General features: G+C 42.5%; 1 protein-coding gene across 1 annotated transcript in view; it reads right to left on the bottom strand.

The window, feature by feature from the left end:
- Positions 1-580: 580 nt before the first annotated feature.
- Positions 581-18,817, bottom strand: part of THADA (THADA armadillo repeat containing) — a 626,363-nt gene continuing 608,126 nt past the window's right edge. Inside the window, exons 38-39 of the mRNA XM_069768603.1 lie at positions 6,232-6,395; positions 581-1,059 (exon numbers count right to left, since the gene is read on the bottom strand). Coding sequence (XP_069624704.1) covers positions 739-1,059; positions 6,232-6,395 — 485 coding nt within the window. The 3' untranslated portion in view covers positions 581-738. The remainder of the gene's footprint in view (positions 1,060-6,231; positions 6,396-18,817) is intronic.

Below are 18,817 nucleotides of genomic sequence, written 5' to 3' on the forward strand. Positions count from 1 at the left end.
CCAGTATATTTTAGGACGATACATTGACCACAGGTGCCTGACACCTGGCAGTACAGAATGTACAGATCTTTCCTCCCTTGTGTAACTCTAGTAGGATGAACTCACCATAAATATGTCTTCATGCACGTTCATATTATATAAGCCGAGACAGAGATGTATGGATATTAAAGAGTATTTCTGGGATTGACTTGTGTGAGCTGTGTCTAATTCAGGACACTATAAAGAACGTACAATGCATGGCTAGCCAAGACTCTCCAGAGAGTTTTGTAAGACATTTGCTGGAACTATACAGAGGAGCCGATATCCAAATTCTAGTTTGTTCTATTTACGTAAATATCCTTCTACAACTTACAATCATTCTATTAGATGGGGAGGTAAATCTTTTGCATCTGCTTCTCAACATCCTGTTTTTCACTCTGATCTTTTCAAGGAACAAACTATGTTGCAAATCAAATTTCACTCACTACTCATGACTCCTCCTCAGTGGCCGATAGTCTTCTCGAACACATGCAGATCTATTGATTTACTGAAACAGTTACCAGGCTAAAAATAAAATACCAAATACATTGGGATACACAAATAATGAAAAATGAACTACGGTACTTTATTTTGCATACATTTGGTAAAAAATAATCTTAAGACTAAAACATTGCAGGACTGATTTAAAAAAATGTCTTAAAAAAGTCTAAGCCATATTCATCCCAGTATACAAGTCTCCAAGGCCACATGTTCTTTGTGTCAAGATTCAGGTTTAGTTTTAGAAATATAATTCAGCATTTCAATACAATTTTCACTCCTTTCTTTATGAATCAGTAATCTGGTGAATTCGGTAGTCTTCAGGAACTCCGGAGTGGGTGGTAAACCATGGAGACTGTGCTGTACTTTTTCTGATCTTTCATAAGCTGCTTGGGAAATCTGGAGCAGCATCGTGTCCTGGGGTTGTAGAGAGAGGGCAGTGGAGGCTATGAGCTTCTTGAGATGTTTGGAAAGTAGCCTTACGTACAGTAGTTTCTCAGCCCAAAAGTTCGCTTCCCCTTTCTCGAAGAGATCATCTTCCACCTGTGAAGATATAGAACATTTGGTTGGTGCCGTGACCTAGGCTTTCAGTCTTAAGCATGACAGACACCAAGTTCCTCACCGTAAATGAAAAAGGGAAGGACAGGCTACTTTATACAAGTCTAGTGTCTACAGTGATCTATGAAGCTTGGTCCAGCCCGGTGTCCTCACAAACCTTGGTTACTAGCAAAGTAGAGGCAAGTGTGGAGGACAGGAGCCCACCTGAAAACATTCCTGGAAGAGCTAGCTGTCATTACATGTGTGGTAGGCTTATTTATCTAGGGATGATATACTGTACCTAAGGACAGGTCCAGACTAAACTTTATTTTTATTATTTGCACAGGCAGTTATATATAAACTGTGCAGGCAAATTATTTTTTGCTCTAAGGTACCTTTATTTAGACATCAGCATGGAAATAGGTTTTCGGTGTATGTCCTTATTTTTACTTTTTCAGTTTTTGATCCGAATTCTTTATATGGCAAGTGACAATATGATAGTTCATAAACAAAAGAAAAAAGTATAAATTGCCCCATATTACAAGCCCAATGTCATTGGCTAAGTGACCAAGTGCAAAAAAAAAGACTAATTTTCATTAGGACCGACCTGGCCATTACAAGTGGAAGTAACGGACAATAAAACATACTCCTAGAAATTATTGGGCTCTGTGCATTACTGCTCTTTTAGTACTAAAAGGGTGTTCCAATTGGGGGATGACCTGAATTATTATTATTATTATTATTTATATAGCACCATTAATTCCATGGTGCTGTGCATGAGAAGGGGTTACATCAAAATACAAATATCACTTACAGTAAACAAAACTAACAATGACAGACTGATACAGAGGGGAGATGACCCTGCCCTTGCGGGCTTACATTCTACAGGATTATGTGGAAGGAGACAGTAGGTCGGAGGTTGCAGTAGCTCCAATGGTGTAGAGGTGGCCGTGTGGTCTTTACAGGTTGTAAGCTTTCTTGAAGAGGTGGGTTTTCAGGTTTCTTTTGAAGGATCCAAAAGTAGTGGATAACCGGATGTGTTGGGGCACTGAATTCCAGAGGATGGGTGATATTCAGGAGAAGTCTTGGAGGCGATTGAGTGAGGAGCGAATAAGCGTGGCAGAAAGGAGGAGGTCTTGGGAGGACCGGAGATTACGTGAGGGAAGATATTGAGAGATTAGTGTGGAAATATACGGAGGAGAAAGGTTATGGATGGCTTTGTAGGTCAGTGTTAGTAATTTAAACTGGATTCGCTGGGAAATTGGGAGCCAGTGAAGGGATTTGCAAAGAGGTGAAGCAGGAGTGTAGCGAAGAGAGAGATTAATTAGTCGGGCAGCAGAGTTAAGGATGGACTGGAGGGGTGCGAGAGTGTTAGAAGGTAGGCCACAGAGGAGTATGTTGCAGTAGTTGAGGTGGGAGATGATTAGAGCATGCACGAGCATTTTGGTAGAGTGAGGGTTAAGGAAAGGATGGATTCTGGAAATATTTTTGAGCTGGAGGCAACAGGAGGTGGCGAGAGCTTGGATGTGCGATTTGAAGGACAGGGCAGAGTCAAGGGTTACTCCGAGGCAGCGGATTTTGGGGACAGGGGAAAGTGTGATTTCATTTATTTTGATAGACAGATCAGATAGGGAAGATAAGCGTGATGGAGGAAAGATAATGAGTTCAGATTTGTCCACACTGAGCTTGAGGAAGCAAGAGGAGAAGAAGGAGGATATGGCCGATAGACACTCTGGGATTCTGGAGAGCAGAGAGGTGACATCTGGGCCAGAGAGGTAGATCTGAGTGTCATCGGCATATAGATGGTACCGGAAGCCATAGGACCTTATGAGTTATCCCGGGCCGAGTGTATAGATTGAGAAGAGTAGGGGTCCTAGGACAGAGCCTTGGGGGACTCCAACAAAGTGGGGGCGAGATGAAGAGGTAGTATGGGAGTAGGACACGCTAAATGTGTGGTTGGCAAGGTACGAGGAGATCCAAGATAGGGCAATATCTTTGACCCCAAAGGAAGAGAGGATCTGTAGTAGGAGGCAGTGGCCAACTGTGTCGAAGGCAGAGGACAGGTCTAGGAGGAGGAGTATAGAGCATTGTCTGTTAGCTTTGGTTGTAAGTCGTTAGTAATTTTGGTCAGGGCAGGCTCAGTGGAATGGTGGGGACAGAAGCCAGATTGTAGGTTGTCGAAGAGAGAGTTAGAGGAAAGTTCAGCATGGAGGTGCTGCTCAAGGAGTTTGGAAGCAAATGGGAGCAAAGATATGGGGCGATAGCTGGACATAGCGCTTGGGTCAAGGGATGGCTTTTTGAGGATAGGTGTGATTGTGACATGTTTGAAGGCAGAAGGGAAGGTACCAGAAGTTAGTGAAAGGTTGAAGAGATGGGTTAGGGATGGGATTAGTGTGGTGGTGAGGTTGGGGAAGAGGTGGGATGGGATGGGGTCAAGTGCACAAGTGGTGAGGTGTGATTTGGAGAGAAGATGAGCAAGCTCCCCTTCAGAGATTTTGGAGAGTGAAGTTATGGGGTTTGGGCATTGGTCTGGCATACAAAGGGGTTGTGGTGGTTGGACAACAAAGACTTGCCTTGTTTGGTCGATCTTATTTTTGTAGTGCATGGCAAAGTCCTCGGCAACGATTAGAGAACTCGGAGGGGGCAGTGGTTGGTGGAGGAGGGAGTTAAAAGTGTTGAACAACTGTTTAAGGTTGTGGGATAAGGAAGATACGAGGGTTGTGAAGTAGGTCTGTTTGGAAGAGGTGAGAGCTGATTTGAATGCCAGTGTTGCTTGAATTATAACCATATGCTCAAATAAGGCACATGGAAGTAATCAGAGGAGTTTTTCAATTAACAGAAACCCTCTGAGTTAGGACTAAAAGACGCACTAACTTTTTTCTTGCTTAAAAAATGTCAAAAAAGTGTATATAGTCCAAAAATTATAGTACTGTACTTATTGTTCAAATATATACTAACGCTGTGGTGTAAGCATCCCTTTTCCTGGTCCCTCCACTTCCACATTAGTTTTGCTACCAGAGTAGAGAGCTTCCCCTGTAATGGGCCTCAGAAGGTAAGTGGTCATCAAAAAATGTTCTATTGTTTCAATCAGGTTTTAATTTTAAATGTTTTTTGTTTTCATTTATGGCAATGTTTTTAAAAATAAAAATTAGAAACCTTGCAATTTTCACAATGACCACTGGGGTGTTTTTAGACAATAACTTCCAGTTGTTTCAGGAAACAACACATGTACATTAACCACAATGAACAGAGTCTGAACCTACCAATTGAAGCATCTAATGAGCGTGTGCAAAGGTGATCATGAAGGGAAAGCAAGCAGGGTCAGCTGTAACATCATTATTATGATTGGTGGGTCCTGTGTATAGAGGTGCTACCTGCCATTGTAATCTTGCTTCTGATGATCAGGATCCTTGCTGCAAAATTTTCCTTGTGTGAAAATTGTCAGATTACTAAGATATATATATTTTTTTAATATACCATATTTTGAGGATTATAAAACGCACCAGATTGTAAAATGCACCCCAAATTTGGGGGAGGAAACACTTTTTTTTAAATAAAATTGTGCGTCTTATAGTCCATTTTTACGGTAGCTTACCTGGGGGGGGGGGCGTCGGCTGTGGATTGGGATCCCAGGAGGCAAGGTCGCTGCTGCAGGAAGCTGGCAGAGGCAGCAGCAGGGCAATGTTGCCAGTCCCAGGCTGTTAGGAGGGGTTGTTTGGCGCTGCGGGGTATACGCCAACATTTTGTGAAAGTCCGGATTTCCCGCACTTTCCATAATTTTTAATGCGGTGGACTTCGGGAAAATGGACGCAGGAGTCGGTGTATGTGCAGACTGAGATCTCCCCGCTCCTGCTGCCTCCGTCATCTTACTGCAGCAGCGTCCCTGGGATCCCTGCTCCACTGCAGCCGGTAAGCTACATTTGGATTATAAAACGCACCCCAATTTTTCCCCAAAATTTTTGGGAAAAAAGTGTGTCTTATAATACAAAAAATATGGTAGATCATGTTAAAAAAAAGGCCCACTTTTTTAACAATAAATGTAACACAAAAATTTGATTTAAACAATAGGTAATTTTCTAATGAAATATTCCCTTGATAAAGGGAATTAATCAGCCAGTCCCCCTTTAAGTGCATCAACACAAGGAATAACAGAGAGGAGAATGAAGCTGCTTCCTGGGTCAAAACTAAAGCGGAAGCGGAGCTGCTGGGACATTGAGGCATATGTGAATAATCAAGTATAAAAATTATATAACATGTCATATACAACAGACCTTTTTTTGTGCAGGACCACCACTTTAAATGATAACATTCTGGCTGATTCTAACCTCCACTAGAGGGAGCTAATGAGCTTACTGCATACACTGTTCTCAATAATAAAGCACTAGTGTGTATGCTCCCCCTAGTGGTGGTTACAGATAATGAATTTTATTATATATTTATTAAAAACTGCAGCACTCCAGCTTCATCCAGGGTATTTTATTCACCAAGCATGCAACATATCAACCCACAAAAGGTCTTTGTCAATAATTTATGTTTATCCACAGAGGCTGGAGATCTGTATCCAGAGTATCTTGATTGGACATTGGCCTATGTGGCCACCTAATAATATCCAGGCCTTCCTATTTCTGTAACCTTCTGAAAATATCTTTGGAAGTTGCAAAGTTATAATAAACATCACTGACGATCGGAATAGTCCTAACATATTATTATTAAAAATTAAAAGCTGCTCAGAGCCCCAGTCATAAATAAGTTATATTTTCCTTTGCGGTTTTCTCGCTGCCGAGGAAAATATAAACTATAAAGCTTTTCCTGTTTCGGTAGACATTGGGGTAATTCACTATAATCACTACAGCTCTTAAAACACCTATAGTGTTTATGTTTCTTTTTTGCTCATTTGCTTTCATTTTGTCATAATAAAAGTTCCGCGAGCCCCCTTTGGCATAGAAGCCAATTATTATGTACCCGTATTCATGCCTGCCATATCCTCTTGTAAAATGACTGCACCGGTATGTACAACACCTGTGCGTCTAATTGGTAATATGAAGAACACGACATTTCTGGCCTGTGGGTTACGTCAGGCTCGGTACAGAACGTTCAGGATAATTGTTCCTCGCCGGCATTTCACACCTCAAGCCTGGTTTGTTTTGTGATCCTGCGGACTCCGGTCAGCGTAATTACCATTTTTGTGGTTTCGACACTGCTGAGATCATCTTCTCCTAGCAGCCATTCCAGGAGGACGGTGACACCTTGCGTGACGTGGTTCCACTGCTGAAGAAGCTCGCACAGGATCCCGAATGTCAGGTCCAAAGCCATAGGGGGATTGACAGTATAAAACTGAAACCCTGGAGAGAGGAAAGGACAAAAATAGCAACAAAAAAAATTAGCCATCCTACAAACCTTCAGTTCAGCATTTTGGGTTCATTATTTTAAGACGGCCGTCCTACATCACAGGCCGGCAGTAGAGATCAACTTTTTCTTGGAGGACTCCTTACTAATGGTGAAGAGACAGGACGTGAGCACTACTGGAGAGGGTGCATGGGTAGGTTCCCACACCATTCGTATAGATAAAAAGAACCCGGCACTCAACTTAAGTTTATATGATGCACTCAAATTTATTTGTAGTACCAATAAACGTTTTGGTCATAAAGACCTTCATCAGTTACGTACTGGCATAGTAGAGAATAATTAGTGGAAGAAAGTGGTCCGTAATCTGTTTAATCAAAGCTATATGGCCATCAAGTCGGATAAGGGGTGATCCGTGTTTCTTGATGGGAGACAGTATGCGAGTATAGACGCGGTGTCCACCGCTTGTCTGTGAGGATAGTGGTGTCATTCTAGTGATGGCCATATATCTTTGATTAAACAGATTACGCGGTAACGGACTTACCACTTTCTTCCACTAATTACTCTCTACTATGCCAGTACCCAACTGATGAAGGTCTTTATGACCGAAACGTTTGTTGGTACTACGAATAAATTTGAGTGCATCATATAAACTTAAGTTGAGTGCCGGGTTCTTTTTATCCTTACTAATGGTGGCATATTCTAGGGCAAGGTATATTGATCGAACTACTCTCTATTACTTCTAGGGAAGAAAATCTCAGAACATACAGTGGGGCAAAAAAGTATTTAGTCAGTCAGCAATAGTGCAAGTTCCACCACTTAAAAAGATGAGAGGCGTCTGTAATTTACATCACAGGTAGACCTCAACTATGGGAGACAAACTGAGAAAAAAAAATCCAGAAAATCACATTGTCTGTTTTTTTAACATTTTATTTGCATATTATGGTGGAAAATAAGTATTTGGTCAGAAACAAAATTTCATCTCAATACTTTGTAATATATCCTTTGTTGGCAATGACAGAGGTCAAACGTTTTCTGTAAGTCTTCACAAGGTTGCCACACACTGTTGTTGGTATGTTGGCCCATTCCTCCATGCAGATCTCCTCTAGAGCAGTGATGTTTTTGGCTTTTCGCTTGGCAACACGGACTTTCAACTCCCTCCAAAGGTTTTCTATAGGGTTGAGATCTGGAGACTGGCTAGGCCACTCCAGGACCTTGAAATGCTTCTTACGAAGCCACTCCTTCGTTGCCCTGGCGGTGTGCTTTGGATCATTGTCATGTTGAAAGACCCAGCCACGTTTCATCTTCAATGCCCTTGCTGATGGAAGGAGGTTTGCACTCAAAATCTCACGATACATGGCCCCATTCATTCTTTCATGTACCCGGATCAGTCGTCCTGGCCCCTTTGCAGAGAAACAGCCCCAAAGCATGATGTTTCCACCACCATGCTTTACAGTAGGTATGGTGTTTGATGGATGCAACTCAGTATTCTTTTTCCTCCAAACACGACAAGTTGTGTTTCTACCAAACAGTTCCAGTTTGGTTTCATCAGACCATAGGACATTCTTCCAAAACTCCTCTGGATCATCCAAATGCTCTCTAGCAAACTTCAGACGGGCCCGGACATGTACTGGCTTAAGCAGTGGGACACGACTGGCACTGCAGGATCTGAGTCCATGGTGGCGTAGTGTGTTACTTATGGTAGGCCTTGTTACATTGGTCCCAGCTCTCTGCAGTTCATTCACTAGGTCCCCCCGCGTGGTTCTGGGATTTTTGCTCACCGTTCTTGTGATCATTCTGACCCCACGGGGTGGGATTTTGCGTGGAGCCCCAGATCGAGGGAGATTATCAGTGGTCTTGTATGTCTTCCATTTTCTAATTATTGCTCCCACTGTTGATTTCTTCACTCCAAGCTGGTTGGCTATTGCAGATTCAGTCTTCCCAGCCTGGTACAGGGCTACAATTTTGTTTCTGGTGTCCTTTGACAGCTCTTTGGTCTTCACCATAGTGGAGTTTGGAGTCAGACTGTTTGAGGGTGTGCACAGGTGTCTTTTTATACTGATAACAAGTTTAAACAGGTGCCATTACTACAGGTAATGAGTGGAGGAAAGAGGAGACTCTTAAAGAAGAAGTTACAGGTCTGTGAGAGCCAGAAATCTTGATTGTTTGTTTCTGACCAAATACTTATTTTCCACCATAATATGCAAAAAAAATGATAAAAAAAACAGACAATGTGATTTTCTGGATTTTTTTTTCTCAGTTTTTCTCCCATAGTTGAGGTCTACCTATGATGTAAATTACAGACGCCTCTCATCTTTTTAAGTGGTGGAACTTGCACTATTGCTGACTGACTAAATACTTTTTTGCCCCACTGTACGTCACACAATGGAGTGGATACTACTCTTCGGTATGCATGGAGCCTTAACAAAAAAAACAAGATCTGCAATGGCACCAGGTATACATGGGCCCCAAAAAATAAGCCTGCATATGGGCATCGAGAATCAGAGTGCATCCATGTCTACACCAAAAACTTGTTCCAACAAATATAAAGCATGATCAACAAAATTACCCGAGCCCCCAAAGCTCAATTGACTCTGGCATCAAACAGATTTTGCCTCGCAGTGTTTTGCTAGTCCAGCTATAAAAATGTTTAAAGGAGTTGTCTCCTTTCAATGACGTTTTTCCTATAAGTTCCCTTAGTGATACAAAAAATTAACGTCTCTTACCCTCCCCAGGTCCAGCAAGGAGTCTCCGCTGCTGCTCCCAGTGTCTATAGTGCTGACGTCATGTTGACAGCCAATCCGTGAGCTCAGCGGTTTGTGCCGTCTACTCAGCAGAGCTGCCGAGCTCAGTTGTCTGCAGCACTCTTGATGTGATGTCAGCAATGCAGGCAACAAAAGACACCGGGTGAAACGCCGCAGACTCCGTGCTGGACCTGGGCAGGGTATGTAAAGCGGAATGGGTTTATTCTTACTACTTTGAGGACTTACAGGAAAATTTTTTTTTTTTTTTGAAAAGGGACAACCCTTCTAAGTTCTTGTAAGACATTACTAAAAAGGCAAATAAACACCCCAGTTCGTTCAATAGCTTGTTTGGTGAGAAAGTAAATGAACTCTGCTATAATACAAGTAAAATAAACTGTCCCCGGAGGAGGAAATGTTTCTGTCTATAATACTCCTCATGGTACGTTACCATATTTGATGGAACTAGTCACCAGGTTTTCCCAACATAAACCATGTCTTCAGGGGTTCATGTATGAAATAAGAGGTGACAGAGAACACAAGGTCATCTCTATATGCTGACAAATGTGACTGTGCTAAATACACCCGAAAGTGGTGCAAATAGTTTTGCAATCGATGAGTATGGATAACTGGTTGAGTATGGAGTCTTACAGGCAAGAAAAATAGGAGAAACTTTTCTCCATGGGAAACGTACAGAGCTTCAAAAGGTGAAGACTATATACTGTGCCAGAATCTGAAAACAATGGATTCCCGACACATTCGGGGCTGGTATATCCTATAGGCATGCAGTCCGATTCCTCAGCCGTGTGTATCCTTCAGTGTCTGCTGTGGTTTGGCAGGAATATCACACCTATTTATTAGGAGCAGTAGAAGACACCGCTCACAGATGCCGGCAGACCTGCTGGACTCGGTTGCTCACTCGACCACAGGTAATTAATATCCGGCTGTATGTTTACCTTACGGGATGAAAATTTAAACAAAAAAGGAAACGTAGAATGGTGGATGAGACCCCGGGATATAAACACAATAAATCACACCATTATGTGTCCGGGATTACTACGAATAACCACCACACAGGACGGTCTAGACTCCTCACTTGTGTACAAAGCTGACTACAGACCTTTTATAGCACTTGCTATTGCTTTGATTTTGAGATGAATAAATAATCTATGAAGTGATCAGAAAATACAGGTAACATATCACAGAGGAAGGACCAATTCTTATGTTCTTCAAAACAGTTGTCCAATGTGGACAATCCCTGTTTGTTGGAAAGATTCCTGAAAATAAGAAGATCACAACTTGTCTTAATATTAGAGCCTGTAAAGGGAAAACAAAGCATTACATGCCGCCCGTGAAATCTATAGGCACAAATGTGTCCTCCGAGGGTGAGAGATTTACAGAGGTTGGTTCTGGACTTGGGACCTCCTAACAGTATATTGGAAGAATTTGTTTAGTTTTCTAAATTGAAATAAAAACCTGTCTACTGTAAGGACTGACAGAAAATCCTGAACGTTTGCTCTTCTCATGCTCCGTACTTTATCTCTGGATCCGATAGTCATTTTATTACATGTGAATATTAGAAGCTCGTCTTGTATACTCCACTCTTACATTCTTTCCAGGAGTGATGTAATTACCATAATACTCAAAATCTCGGTAAAAACTACGTGGGCGCAAGTAATAGTTTGCTTCCTTATTGCACTGATTATGTTGGTTTTTTTCCACCTCAATTTAGTATTTTTTGTGGTGTTGGACCGAAGATCTATAGCTGCCCAAATTAACTCTTGAGGTAAGGCTGAGGGCCCGATACACGTTATAACCAGTTGATTTTGTAGGGACCTGGCGACCATCTGGAGGTGTGAGTGGACTCGCGACTCTCCCCCGATAGATGAGATTGGGGAAAGAAGGATGACCGCTATGCCGAACCAATCATTTTTGTGTATGGGGAACTCGGGAAAAATGACTGTGTGCCACTCACACATTTGATTGGGGTTGTTGTTTTTTTTTTAAAGGGGATAACAGCTCAGCGGCCCTGCCCGTGTGGATGGCATGAGCCATTCAGAGTCACTGAGCTCACTCATTTTCTGCAGAGCTGCCAACATGATGATAGCGCTGCAGACAATAATAGTGAGCAAGAGCAGTGGCAGCAACTCAGTGATGGACCCCGGGAGCGTGAGAAAAGGATAGTTGTTTTTTTGTTTTTTAAAGCAAACTGCAGCCAGGGGGCAGTTTTCCAAAAACCCTTTAAAATGTTTTCGGCACATTTGGCTGCACTATTCTTTCCATAAAACAATGGAAACTTCATTTGGACACCATAAACCTTCATGACTTCAAGTGTGAAGATACTCACAGATGGGTTGAAAAGTATTTGGATAAGGACAGAAGTTTTATAATTTTTCATCGGTACACCATTCCAATAATTTTGTAATAAATTAATCATGCCGTGTTTAAAGGGAATCTGTCAGTAGGATGAAGCCTCCTAAGCCATCTAGATGGAAATGTAGGTAATAGAAAGCTCAATAAAATTATACCTTGATATTTGCGATTCGATGTCTTATTCCAGAGAACTCCATGTTTTTCTTAATATGTAAATGAGCTGCTAAGATCTATGGGCCGGACATAGATCTCCCCGAGAACCTGTCTCCATAGCTTATTGTAAGTTAAAGGAGGCATTAGAAGTCTGAGATATATAATGGCTGCTCTCCTGACCTTCATGTCTCACTCTGGTAATGCCCCCTCTCATTTAAAATGAGTCCTGAAAGCGGATCCTTAGGGAGATCTATGTCCGGCCCATAGATCTTAACAGTTCATTTACATAGTAAGAAAAACTTGAATTTCTCGGGAATAAGACATAGGGTCGCAGATATCAAGGTATCATTTTACTCAGCTTCCTATGACCTGCATGTCCATATAGACGGTTTAGGAGGGTTGCTCCTACTGTCGGATTCCCTTTAAAGTGTAAAGTGTTTAGGAATAACTCCATTTTTATAATCTCAAAAGCAATTGGACAGGCAAGTATTTCTATACAAATTATTTATAATGCTTGGATGTAAATACTTTCTACTCAACAACTGCCTGTATTGTAGACCATATGGAGGCGGCATTAAAGGAGCAGTAAACCTTAAATATGTGGATCCATTAAGCAGAGATAAATACATTGAAGATAAAATATGACCCGTTTCTCATCTAGCTGGGCCATAGAAAGTTTGATATATTCATTTGTCAATGTTATTACTGGCTCTTTTACATAAGGCAACCTATATATTTAATTGAGCGCCAACCAGGATGTTTTTAATTTGCCCCTGGCTAGCTGTTTTGGAAGTGTGCAGGATCTCGGACTAAAATAAATCAGACCACACTTTATTAATCTGTCACTTAAGATCAACCACTGGTGAAGCCCACCCCACTCTCCCCCAATTTGCGGCCGGATACTATTATAGCTGTTTGGCTTTTGCTCTGCTTAATGTAGCGATGATTCATATTGTTCGCTTTTGTTTACCTCATTGTACGTTGTGAACCTCCCTAGACTTGTTTACCCCGTATCGTTCATTCCTGGCTTAGGGGAAAACTGATTAGCTTTTGACTGTAAGCCAGTGTAGGAAATAAGAGAGTGATGCTTACTTAAGCAAGACTACGACATTAACTCTAATGAGTAGGAAAGAAAAAAAACAAGGAAAACACAAGCATTTGAAAGAAAATCGTGAAGACAGACTTGTTCTAAAATGAGCTAAAATCACTTTACACAAGATTTCACAATGTAATTCAAGAGAATTCGACCTTCTTGCTGCATTGCGTCATCACAATTCCTAAGCAGAGCCTTTGCTAAATATGGGCCCGAGCGAGAGAAATCACCACATGCGAAGAATGGATCATTTCACAATGCCGGCTCTTGCTACGTTCCGAAATCACAAACAAACCAGTCAGGCGGCCATTAGTGATATGCTTCATATTAGTCCGATAAACAGCGGCAAACATAATGCACAAATATTCATCAATATACGATCCCCCCCCCAATGACACTGTGCAAAGAGAAAGTGATGGAAATCAGGACGTGACTTGGACCTCACAGAGGAAAAACCAAGAACAACACCGGTTACAGCACATGTAGACATCCAAACCAACCCAAGACTGCTTTGTAGCGGGAAAAAGGGGTTCACATGGGTAAATGCAACTATTTTTTCGCCATGATATATGCCCCTCTATAAGTGAACCATTAGATGTTTTTCAGAAGACACACTACTGAAGTCAACTGACCGCTGCAGTCAATCACAGGCTGCAGCGGTTCTGCTGCTGGTGACACGGTGATGTCTCCTCTTCTTGTTAGTGTAGAGCAGCCTTCGCTGGGATCCAGGTTAGTGCCAATAGGCGAGTATCATTTAGTATATTGTTTATTGCTCTATAAATTTTTTTTATAGGAATTAGGAAATTATTAATTTTGCCTGCGATACGCTTTTAGTTGATCAAAAATATCTTGTTACTACATCTGTAACTTACTTTATTGATAGTCGAAAGTAGATGAAGAAATCCATCCACCCCCACAATTCCGCAGGAGGGAAGAGAACATGAAATTCCAAAGATATGAAGTTCTGTCAATAATATCAAACCTCATCCACATGTGTAGCGTCTGTCAGAGACCAAAGTGTAATATATCGCGGAGTGGAATTTAAGCAATACTTTTCTTCCTGCACAATCTCCCTGAAGTGTGATATTTATTTTGTTGAGGAACATTGTGTTGTCTTCTCTGGAGACTCCGATACGGAACATGGGCAGCGTTGGCCGCTTTACATGCTTCTGCTTGCTAAAATTCTATCTTTGCCTTTTATAGATTTCTAAGAAAAAGAGGAGTGATGCAGTGCGATTTCCAGGAATGCAGAGATAAGTCGCTTTCATTGCTTCTCGAGAATTTCGTTTGCGTTTGGATTGAATGTTTTCTGGATCAACGTTTATTCCTTCGTTAAAACAGGTCGGTCTGTAAAGTCCCATCTCATAATGTGGCGTCTGATGCACCATGTACGGTGAAAATATATTTTTGTCTGCATCGCCATAAAAATCCATCCTATTGCCAAACGTTTTATTAGTAAGCCATAATAAGAATACAGTGTGCTGAGTAAAATCCTATTATGTTAACATTTTTTGAGACTTAACACCCTTGTGTAGACCAGAAGTTTTATCTAGATGTCTTTGGTTTATTAGAAAAGCATTTTCATTACAGACAATCCACTTCATCAGCTGTTTGCCCCAGGGGAAGTTGTAGCCAACAGGACAATTAAGTATTACATGGGCAGCATGGTGGCTCAGTGGTTAGCACTGTTGCTTTGCAGCACGGGGGGTCCCGGGTTCAAATTCCACAAAGGACAACATCCAAGGAGTCTGTATGTTCTCCCCGTGTTTATGTGCGTTTCCTCCGGGTTCTCCGATTTCCTCCCAAAGTGATACTGATAGGGAATTTAGATTGTGAGATCCACTGGAGACAGGGATGATTATGTCTGTAAAGAGCTGTGGAATATGATGGCGCTATATAAGCAAAGCATAATAATGGCAGTCATTAAAATTAACCTTGGCTAATTGGATCCTGACCGGAGTACTAATCAGGGCATATGGACTTAGGGTACCGTCACACAGTGGCATTTTGATCGCTACGACGGCACGATCCGTGACGCTCCAGCATCGTAACAATATCGCTCCAGCGTCGTAGACTGCTGTCACACTTTGCAATGTACGACGCTGGAGCGATAATTTCATGACGTATGTGCGATGTAGAAGCCGTTGGTTACTATGGGCACATCGTATACAATATCGTGCACACCTTTGTTACACCATGCGATCATGCCGCCACAGCGGGACACTAGACGACGAAAGAAAGTTTCAAACGATCTGCTACGACGTACGAATCTCAGCGGGGTCCCTGATCGCAGGAGCGTGTCAGACACAGCGAGATCGCTGGAACGTCACGGATATATCGCTGGAACGTCACGAATCGTGCCGTCGTAGCGATCAAAATGCCACTGTGTGACGGTACCCTTAGGGTGTCTTCATGAGACAACACCACTAGCACAGGGGGATGAAAATAACAGAGTAAGTTGGTTTAATCCATTGTCAGAGTCTGAATAAAGTGGAAGTACGGTCACCAGCCCAGTCAACGCCTCTTTACCGTGGTTATGGGTTGCTCCACTGATTTTGGGGGTACAGCTATTTGGGTCTCAAAGACTGAACATTCATAACATATCCAGTGGATGAAATAAAAAAAAAAACAATTTGCATTGAAAGTACATTCTTGCGGTTATTAAGTCAACAATGCTATGTGGAGAATGCAGTATTTTCAGCAATACTGTTCATTCTTGACTGCATTTACCAACCTCTCAGAGGTAGATTTCACCTTATTGGCCTTTAATCAGGTTTTCAATCTTTAAATGTTCACCCCAACGGTTTCCCCCAAGTAAAAATAACAAAATCGCCTGTAGTCAACTTCCTCTCATGCAGCACTGACTCTCGACTGCTCCGTGATTATTTAAAGCATATCCCAAATGAACCAGGTGATGGAATTTTTGCCTGTGTAGGTACTGCAATTATCACCCAGGCAATACTGGTTATAGGATGTTTCGCCCCCAGCAGTTCGCCCCCGGGAACATTTCGGCAACAAACATTTCGTCCCCAGCATTTGGCGCCCAGGATGATACTTAGGCTAGGTTCACACTTGTGTTGTGCAGTCCGTTCAACAAATCCGTTAAACGGACTGCACTAAGGCAAATGCCAACTTTCGCACTGCGCTAGCGCAGATGGAGCATCTGCTAGCTCCATATGCGCTAGCAGTGCGCTACTAGTGACGGACCTGGAAACGCTGCAGCCTGCGACTCGGGTCCGTCACTCAATGACGGCACATCGCTAGCGCACGCCCATTGTGGGCGTGCGCTAGCGATGCGTTCGCCATTGCCAGTAATGTTGGCGTTAACGGACTACGTTACACCGCGTTATGCCGCGGTGTAACGTAGTCCGTTAACTGGGTTCACACAACGCAGTGTGAACCCAGCCTTACCTGTCGCAGCTGCAGCTCCTTGGGTCATGGAGTGCAGTCTAGCGGTTCCCCGTGACGTCAGATGGAAACAGTTGATTTAACATGTCACAAAAGTGCAGCACTCTGTACAGTACTTTTGTGACATCTGGATTGATGACGGACGGGAATTCATGAACCACAAGGACAAACTGGCGAAACATCCAAACACAAAATTGTGGGGGCAAAACAGGGTACAAGGGCGAAATGTACCTGGGGCGAACTGCTGGGGGCGAAACATCCAAATCCCGGCAATACTAAGGAAATCCTGAAAACATGACCTGCTGGTGGCTCTTAAGAACTGGAGTTGGGGAACAATGATTTGAAGGATGAATCTGTGAAGTCAGAACTACAAATCAGGATTGCTGCAATCAATCACTTGGCAGGACACGTTGTGGTATCTACAACGGCATCAGCCATGAGCCCAAAGGCAGGTGACATTTTGGCCTTTGTCTCCATCCCATTAGGTGGTGTGCCCATTTTAATACTTTTGATGCAAACTATTCTTAGCCTGGCATAAGATCCACCAGTCTTGGGAAATGTTGGTTCCTGTGTTCTTGTGATTCGCAGAGATTTCCGGCAATTCCAACTGTATATGTTCTAACGTTGGTCCAGATCCCTTCGGTGAAGAAGTGGTTAAAAAAGAGTCGTCCCCTGGCTATGGTCAGCCATTTATTTATGCACGTGAACTTTAGACCCCTCCATACTGCTGATCTGTAGAAGATCTCTAATTGAATTTTAATATATAGGGAACAACAACATGTTCTAATTATTATGCAACTTTATATGATGGATAGAATTTCAGCCTTGAGGAATCGCTGAATGGGAGTGCAGCTCTGCGGCTCCACGGAGGGATATAGATCATCTTTATTGGCCTTCGGAGAAAGCTTTTGCAGTTGAGATGAACGCAGCATAAAGTGTAAGATGACAGATTTAATATATGGAACCATACGCAGCCTATTTAGACAAGACACGATGTAATAATTGCGAGGTATTCCCGATGAGTAGAGTCCATTTACGAAATGCCAGACATATTTCGGAGAGTGGTCACTGATAACCAGGAAGTCGTCTTATGCATTTAGTGGAACATTTAATAGATAAACTTCACGCAAAAGAAAAAAATGCAATAACTAACTCCAGAAAATATAGCAAGATCCCTAAAGACCACATGTCTGAAAGTGATCAACTGCACCCAGAGGGAGAATATACATAACGAAGGGCAACATGGGTTCAGCTTTATCCACCCATCCCCTCACTCCAGGAGAGACCTTAATGGAAGTGTGATCCAGGGCATAGGGAGGGTGAACGAATAATTGATAGGGATCGATGGACTTGAATATCTGAACAGCTCTTAGGTGCCTAATAGAGGATAAATACCATATAAAAGCACACAAGAGTAATCTGCAAATACACACACTCCTATATAATGATAGAAGCACACAAAGTGCATTCCCAGTCATTTCTAGGATTTTTAGGGGGGGTAAAATTGTATCCCTTATATTCTTTATCTAAGCTGGGCTGTTTTTACCCAGGTTATGCCCTCCATTAAAATAAATGAAATAAAAAAGCTGGATGGAAGATGCAAGAGTCTGTCGGGATCTCAGAAACTCACACAGCTAAATTATGTGCTCACTGATTACAAGCAAACAGGTCACAGATGAGGATGTTACCTTTAGTAGCCATTCAATCCCATTTGTGTCAACTTCTGTGCATGTTATCAGGCCAAAATCACCAGGGTATGTGAACTTTTGATCAGGGTTATTTGGATGTTTTGGGTTGTCGTTATGATTTAAAAAGAGAAAACACAGTAGTTTGACAATAAATGGCTTCACCCAACCACTAACCATGAGTGGAGAAAACGTTTTGGTGTTATCATTCATATTCTATGAAAAAAGGCCAAGAAAGCAAAAATTCTGCCGGGGTATGTAAACTTTTGAGTACAACTGTATATCGTAGTGCATCAACCCAGAAATTGTGCCACTCGTCTATAGGTTTTGACTAATACTACAGCCTTAGTCAAGTGACTGTAAAGCACAGCTCAAAGGCAGAAGTCTAGTGATGAGCGAGCGTGCTTCCCACTCGATCGTGCATCGGGGTGCTTGGGTAGGCATCAAGTATCGCAGGTGCTAGAGAGCCATGTTGGAGTCCACGCCCTACATGTTTTGTGGCTGATAGATTGCCCTATGGCGGGCAATTCCTGCATGTTTACTGGCTGTCTAACAGCCGCAAACTATGAGGGACCTCGAGCATAGTGCTCGAGCACCCACGATACTCGATGCCTACTACCCGAGCACCCCGATACTCGATCGAGTGGCGAGTACGCTCGCACATTACTACAAAAATCACTTTTTGAAAAAAAAAAAGAAAAGAAAACAGATAATTATAAGGGTTGCAAATTAAGTATATTCCTAGCAGGAAGTCCAGAAAACTGTCTCCTCCCGATGAGTTGTGATATTGGCGGGTGGGTACTGTAGGCGTTTTTCCTTTAACCCCTTAGCGACCGCCGATACGCCTTTTAACGGCGGCCGCTAAGGGTACTTAAACCACAGCGCCGTTAATTAACGGCGCTGTGGAAAAAGTCCATAGCGCCCCCCAGAGGCCGATTTTCTCCGGGGTCTCGGCTGCCGAGGGTAGC

The sequence above is a fragment of the Ranitomeya imitator genome, chromosome 5 (genome assembly GCF_032444005.1).
Source record: "Ranitomeya imitator isolate aRanImi1 chromosome 5, aRanImi1.pri, whole genome shotgun sequence".
Taxonomy (NCBI): Eukaryota; Metazoa; Chordata; class Amphibia; order Anura; family Dendrobatidae; genus Ranitomeya; species Ranitomeya imitator.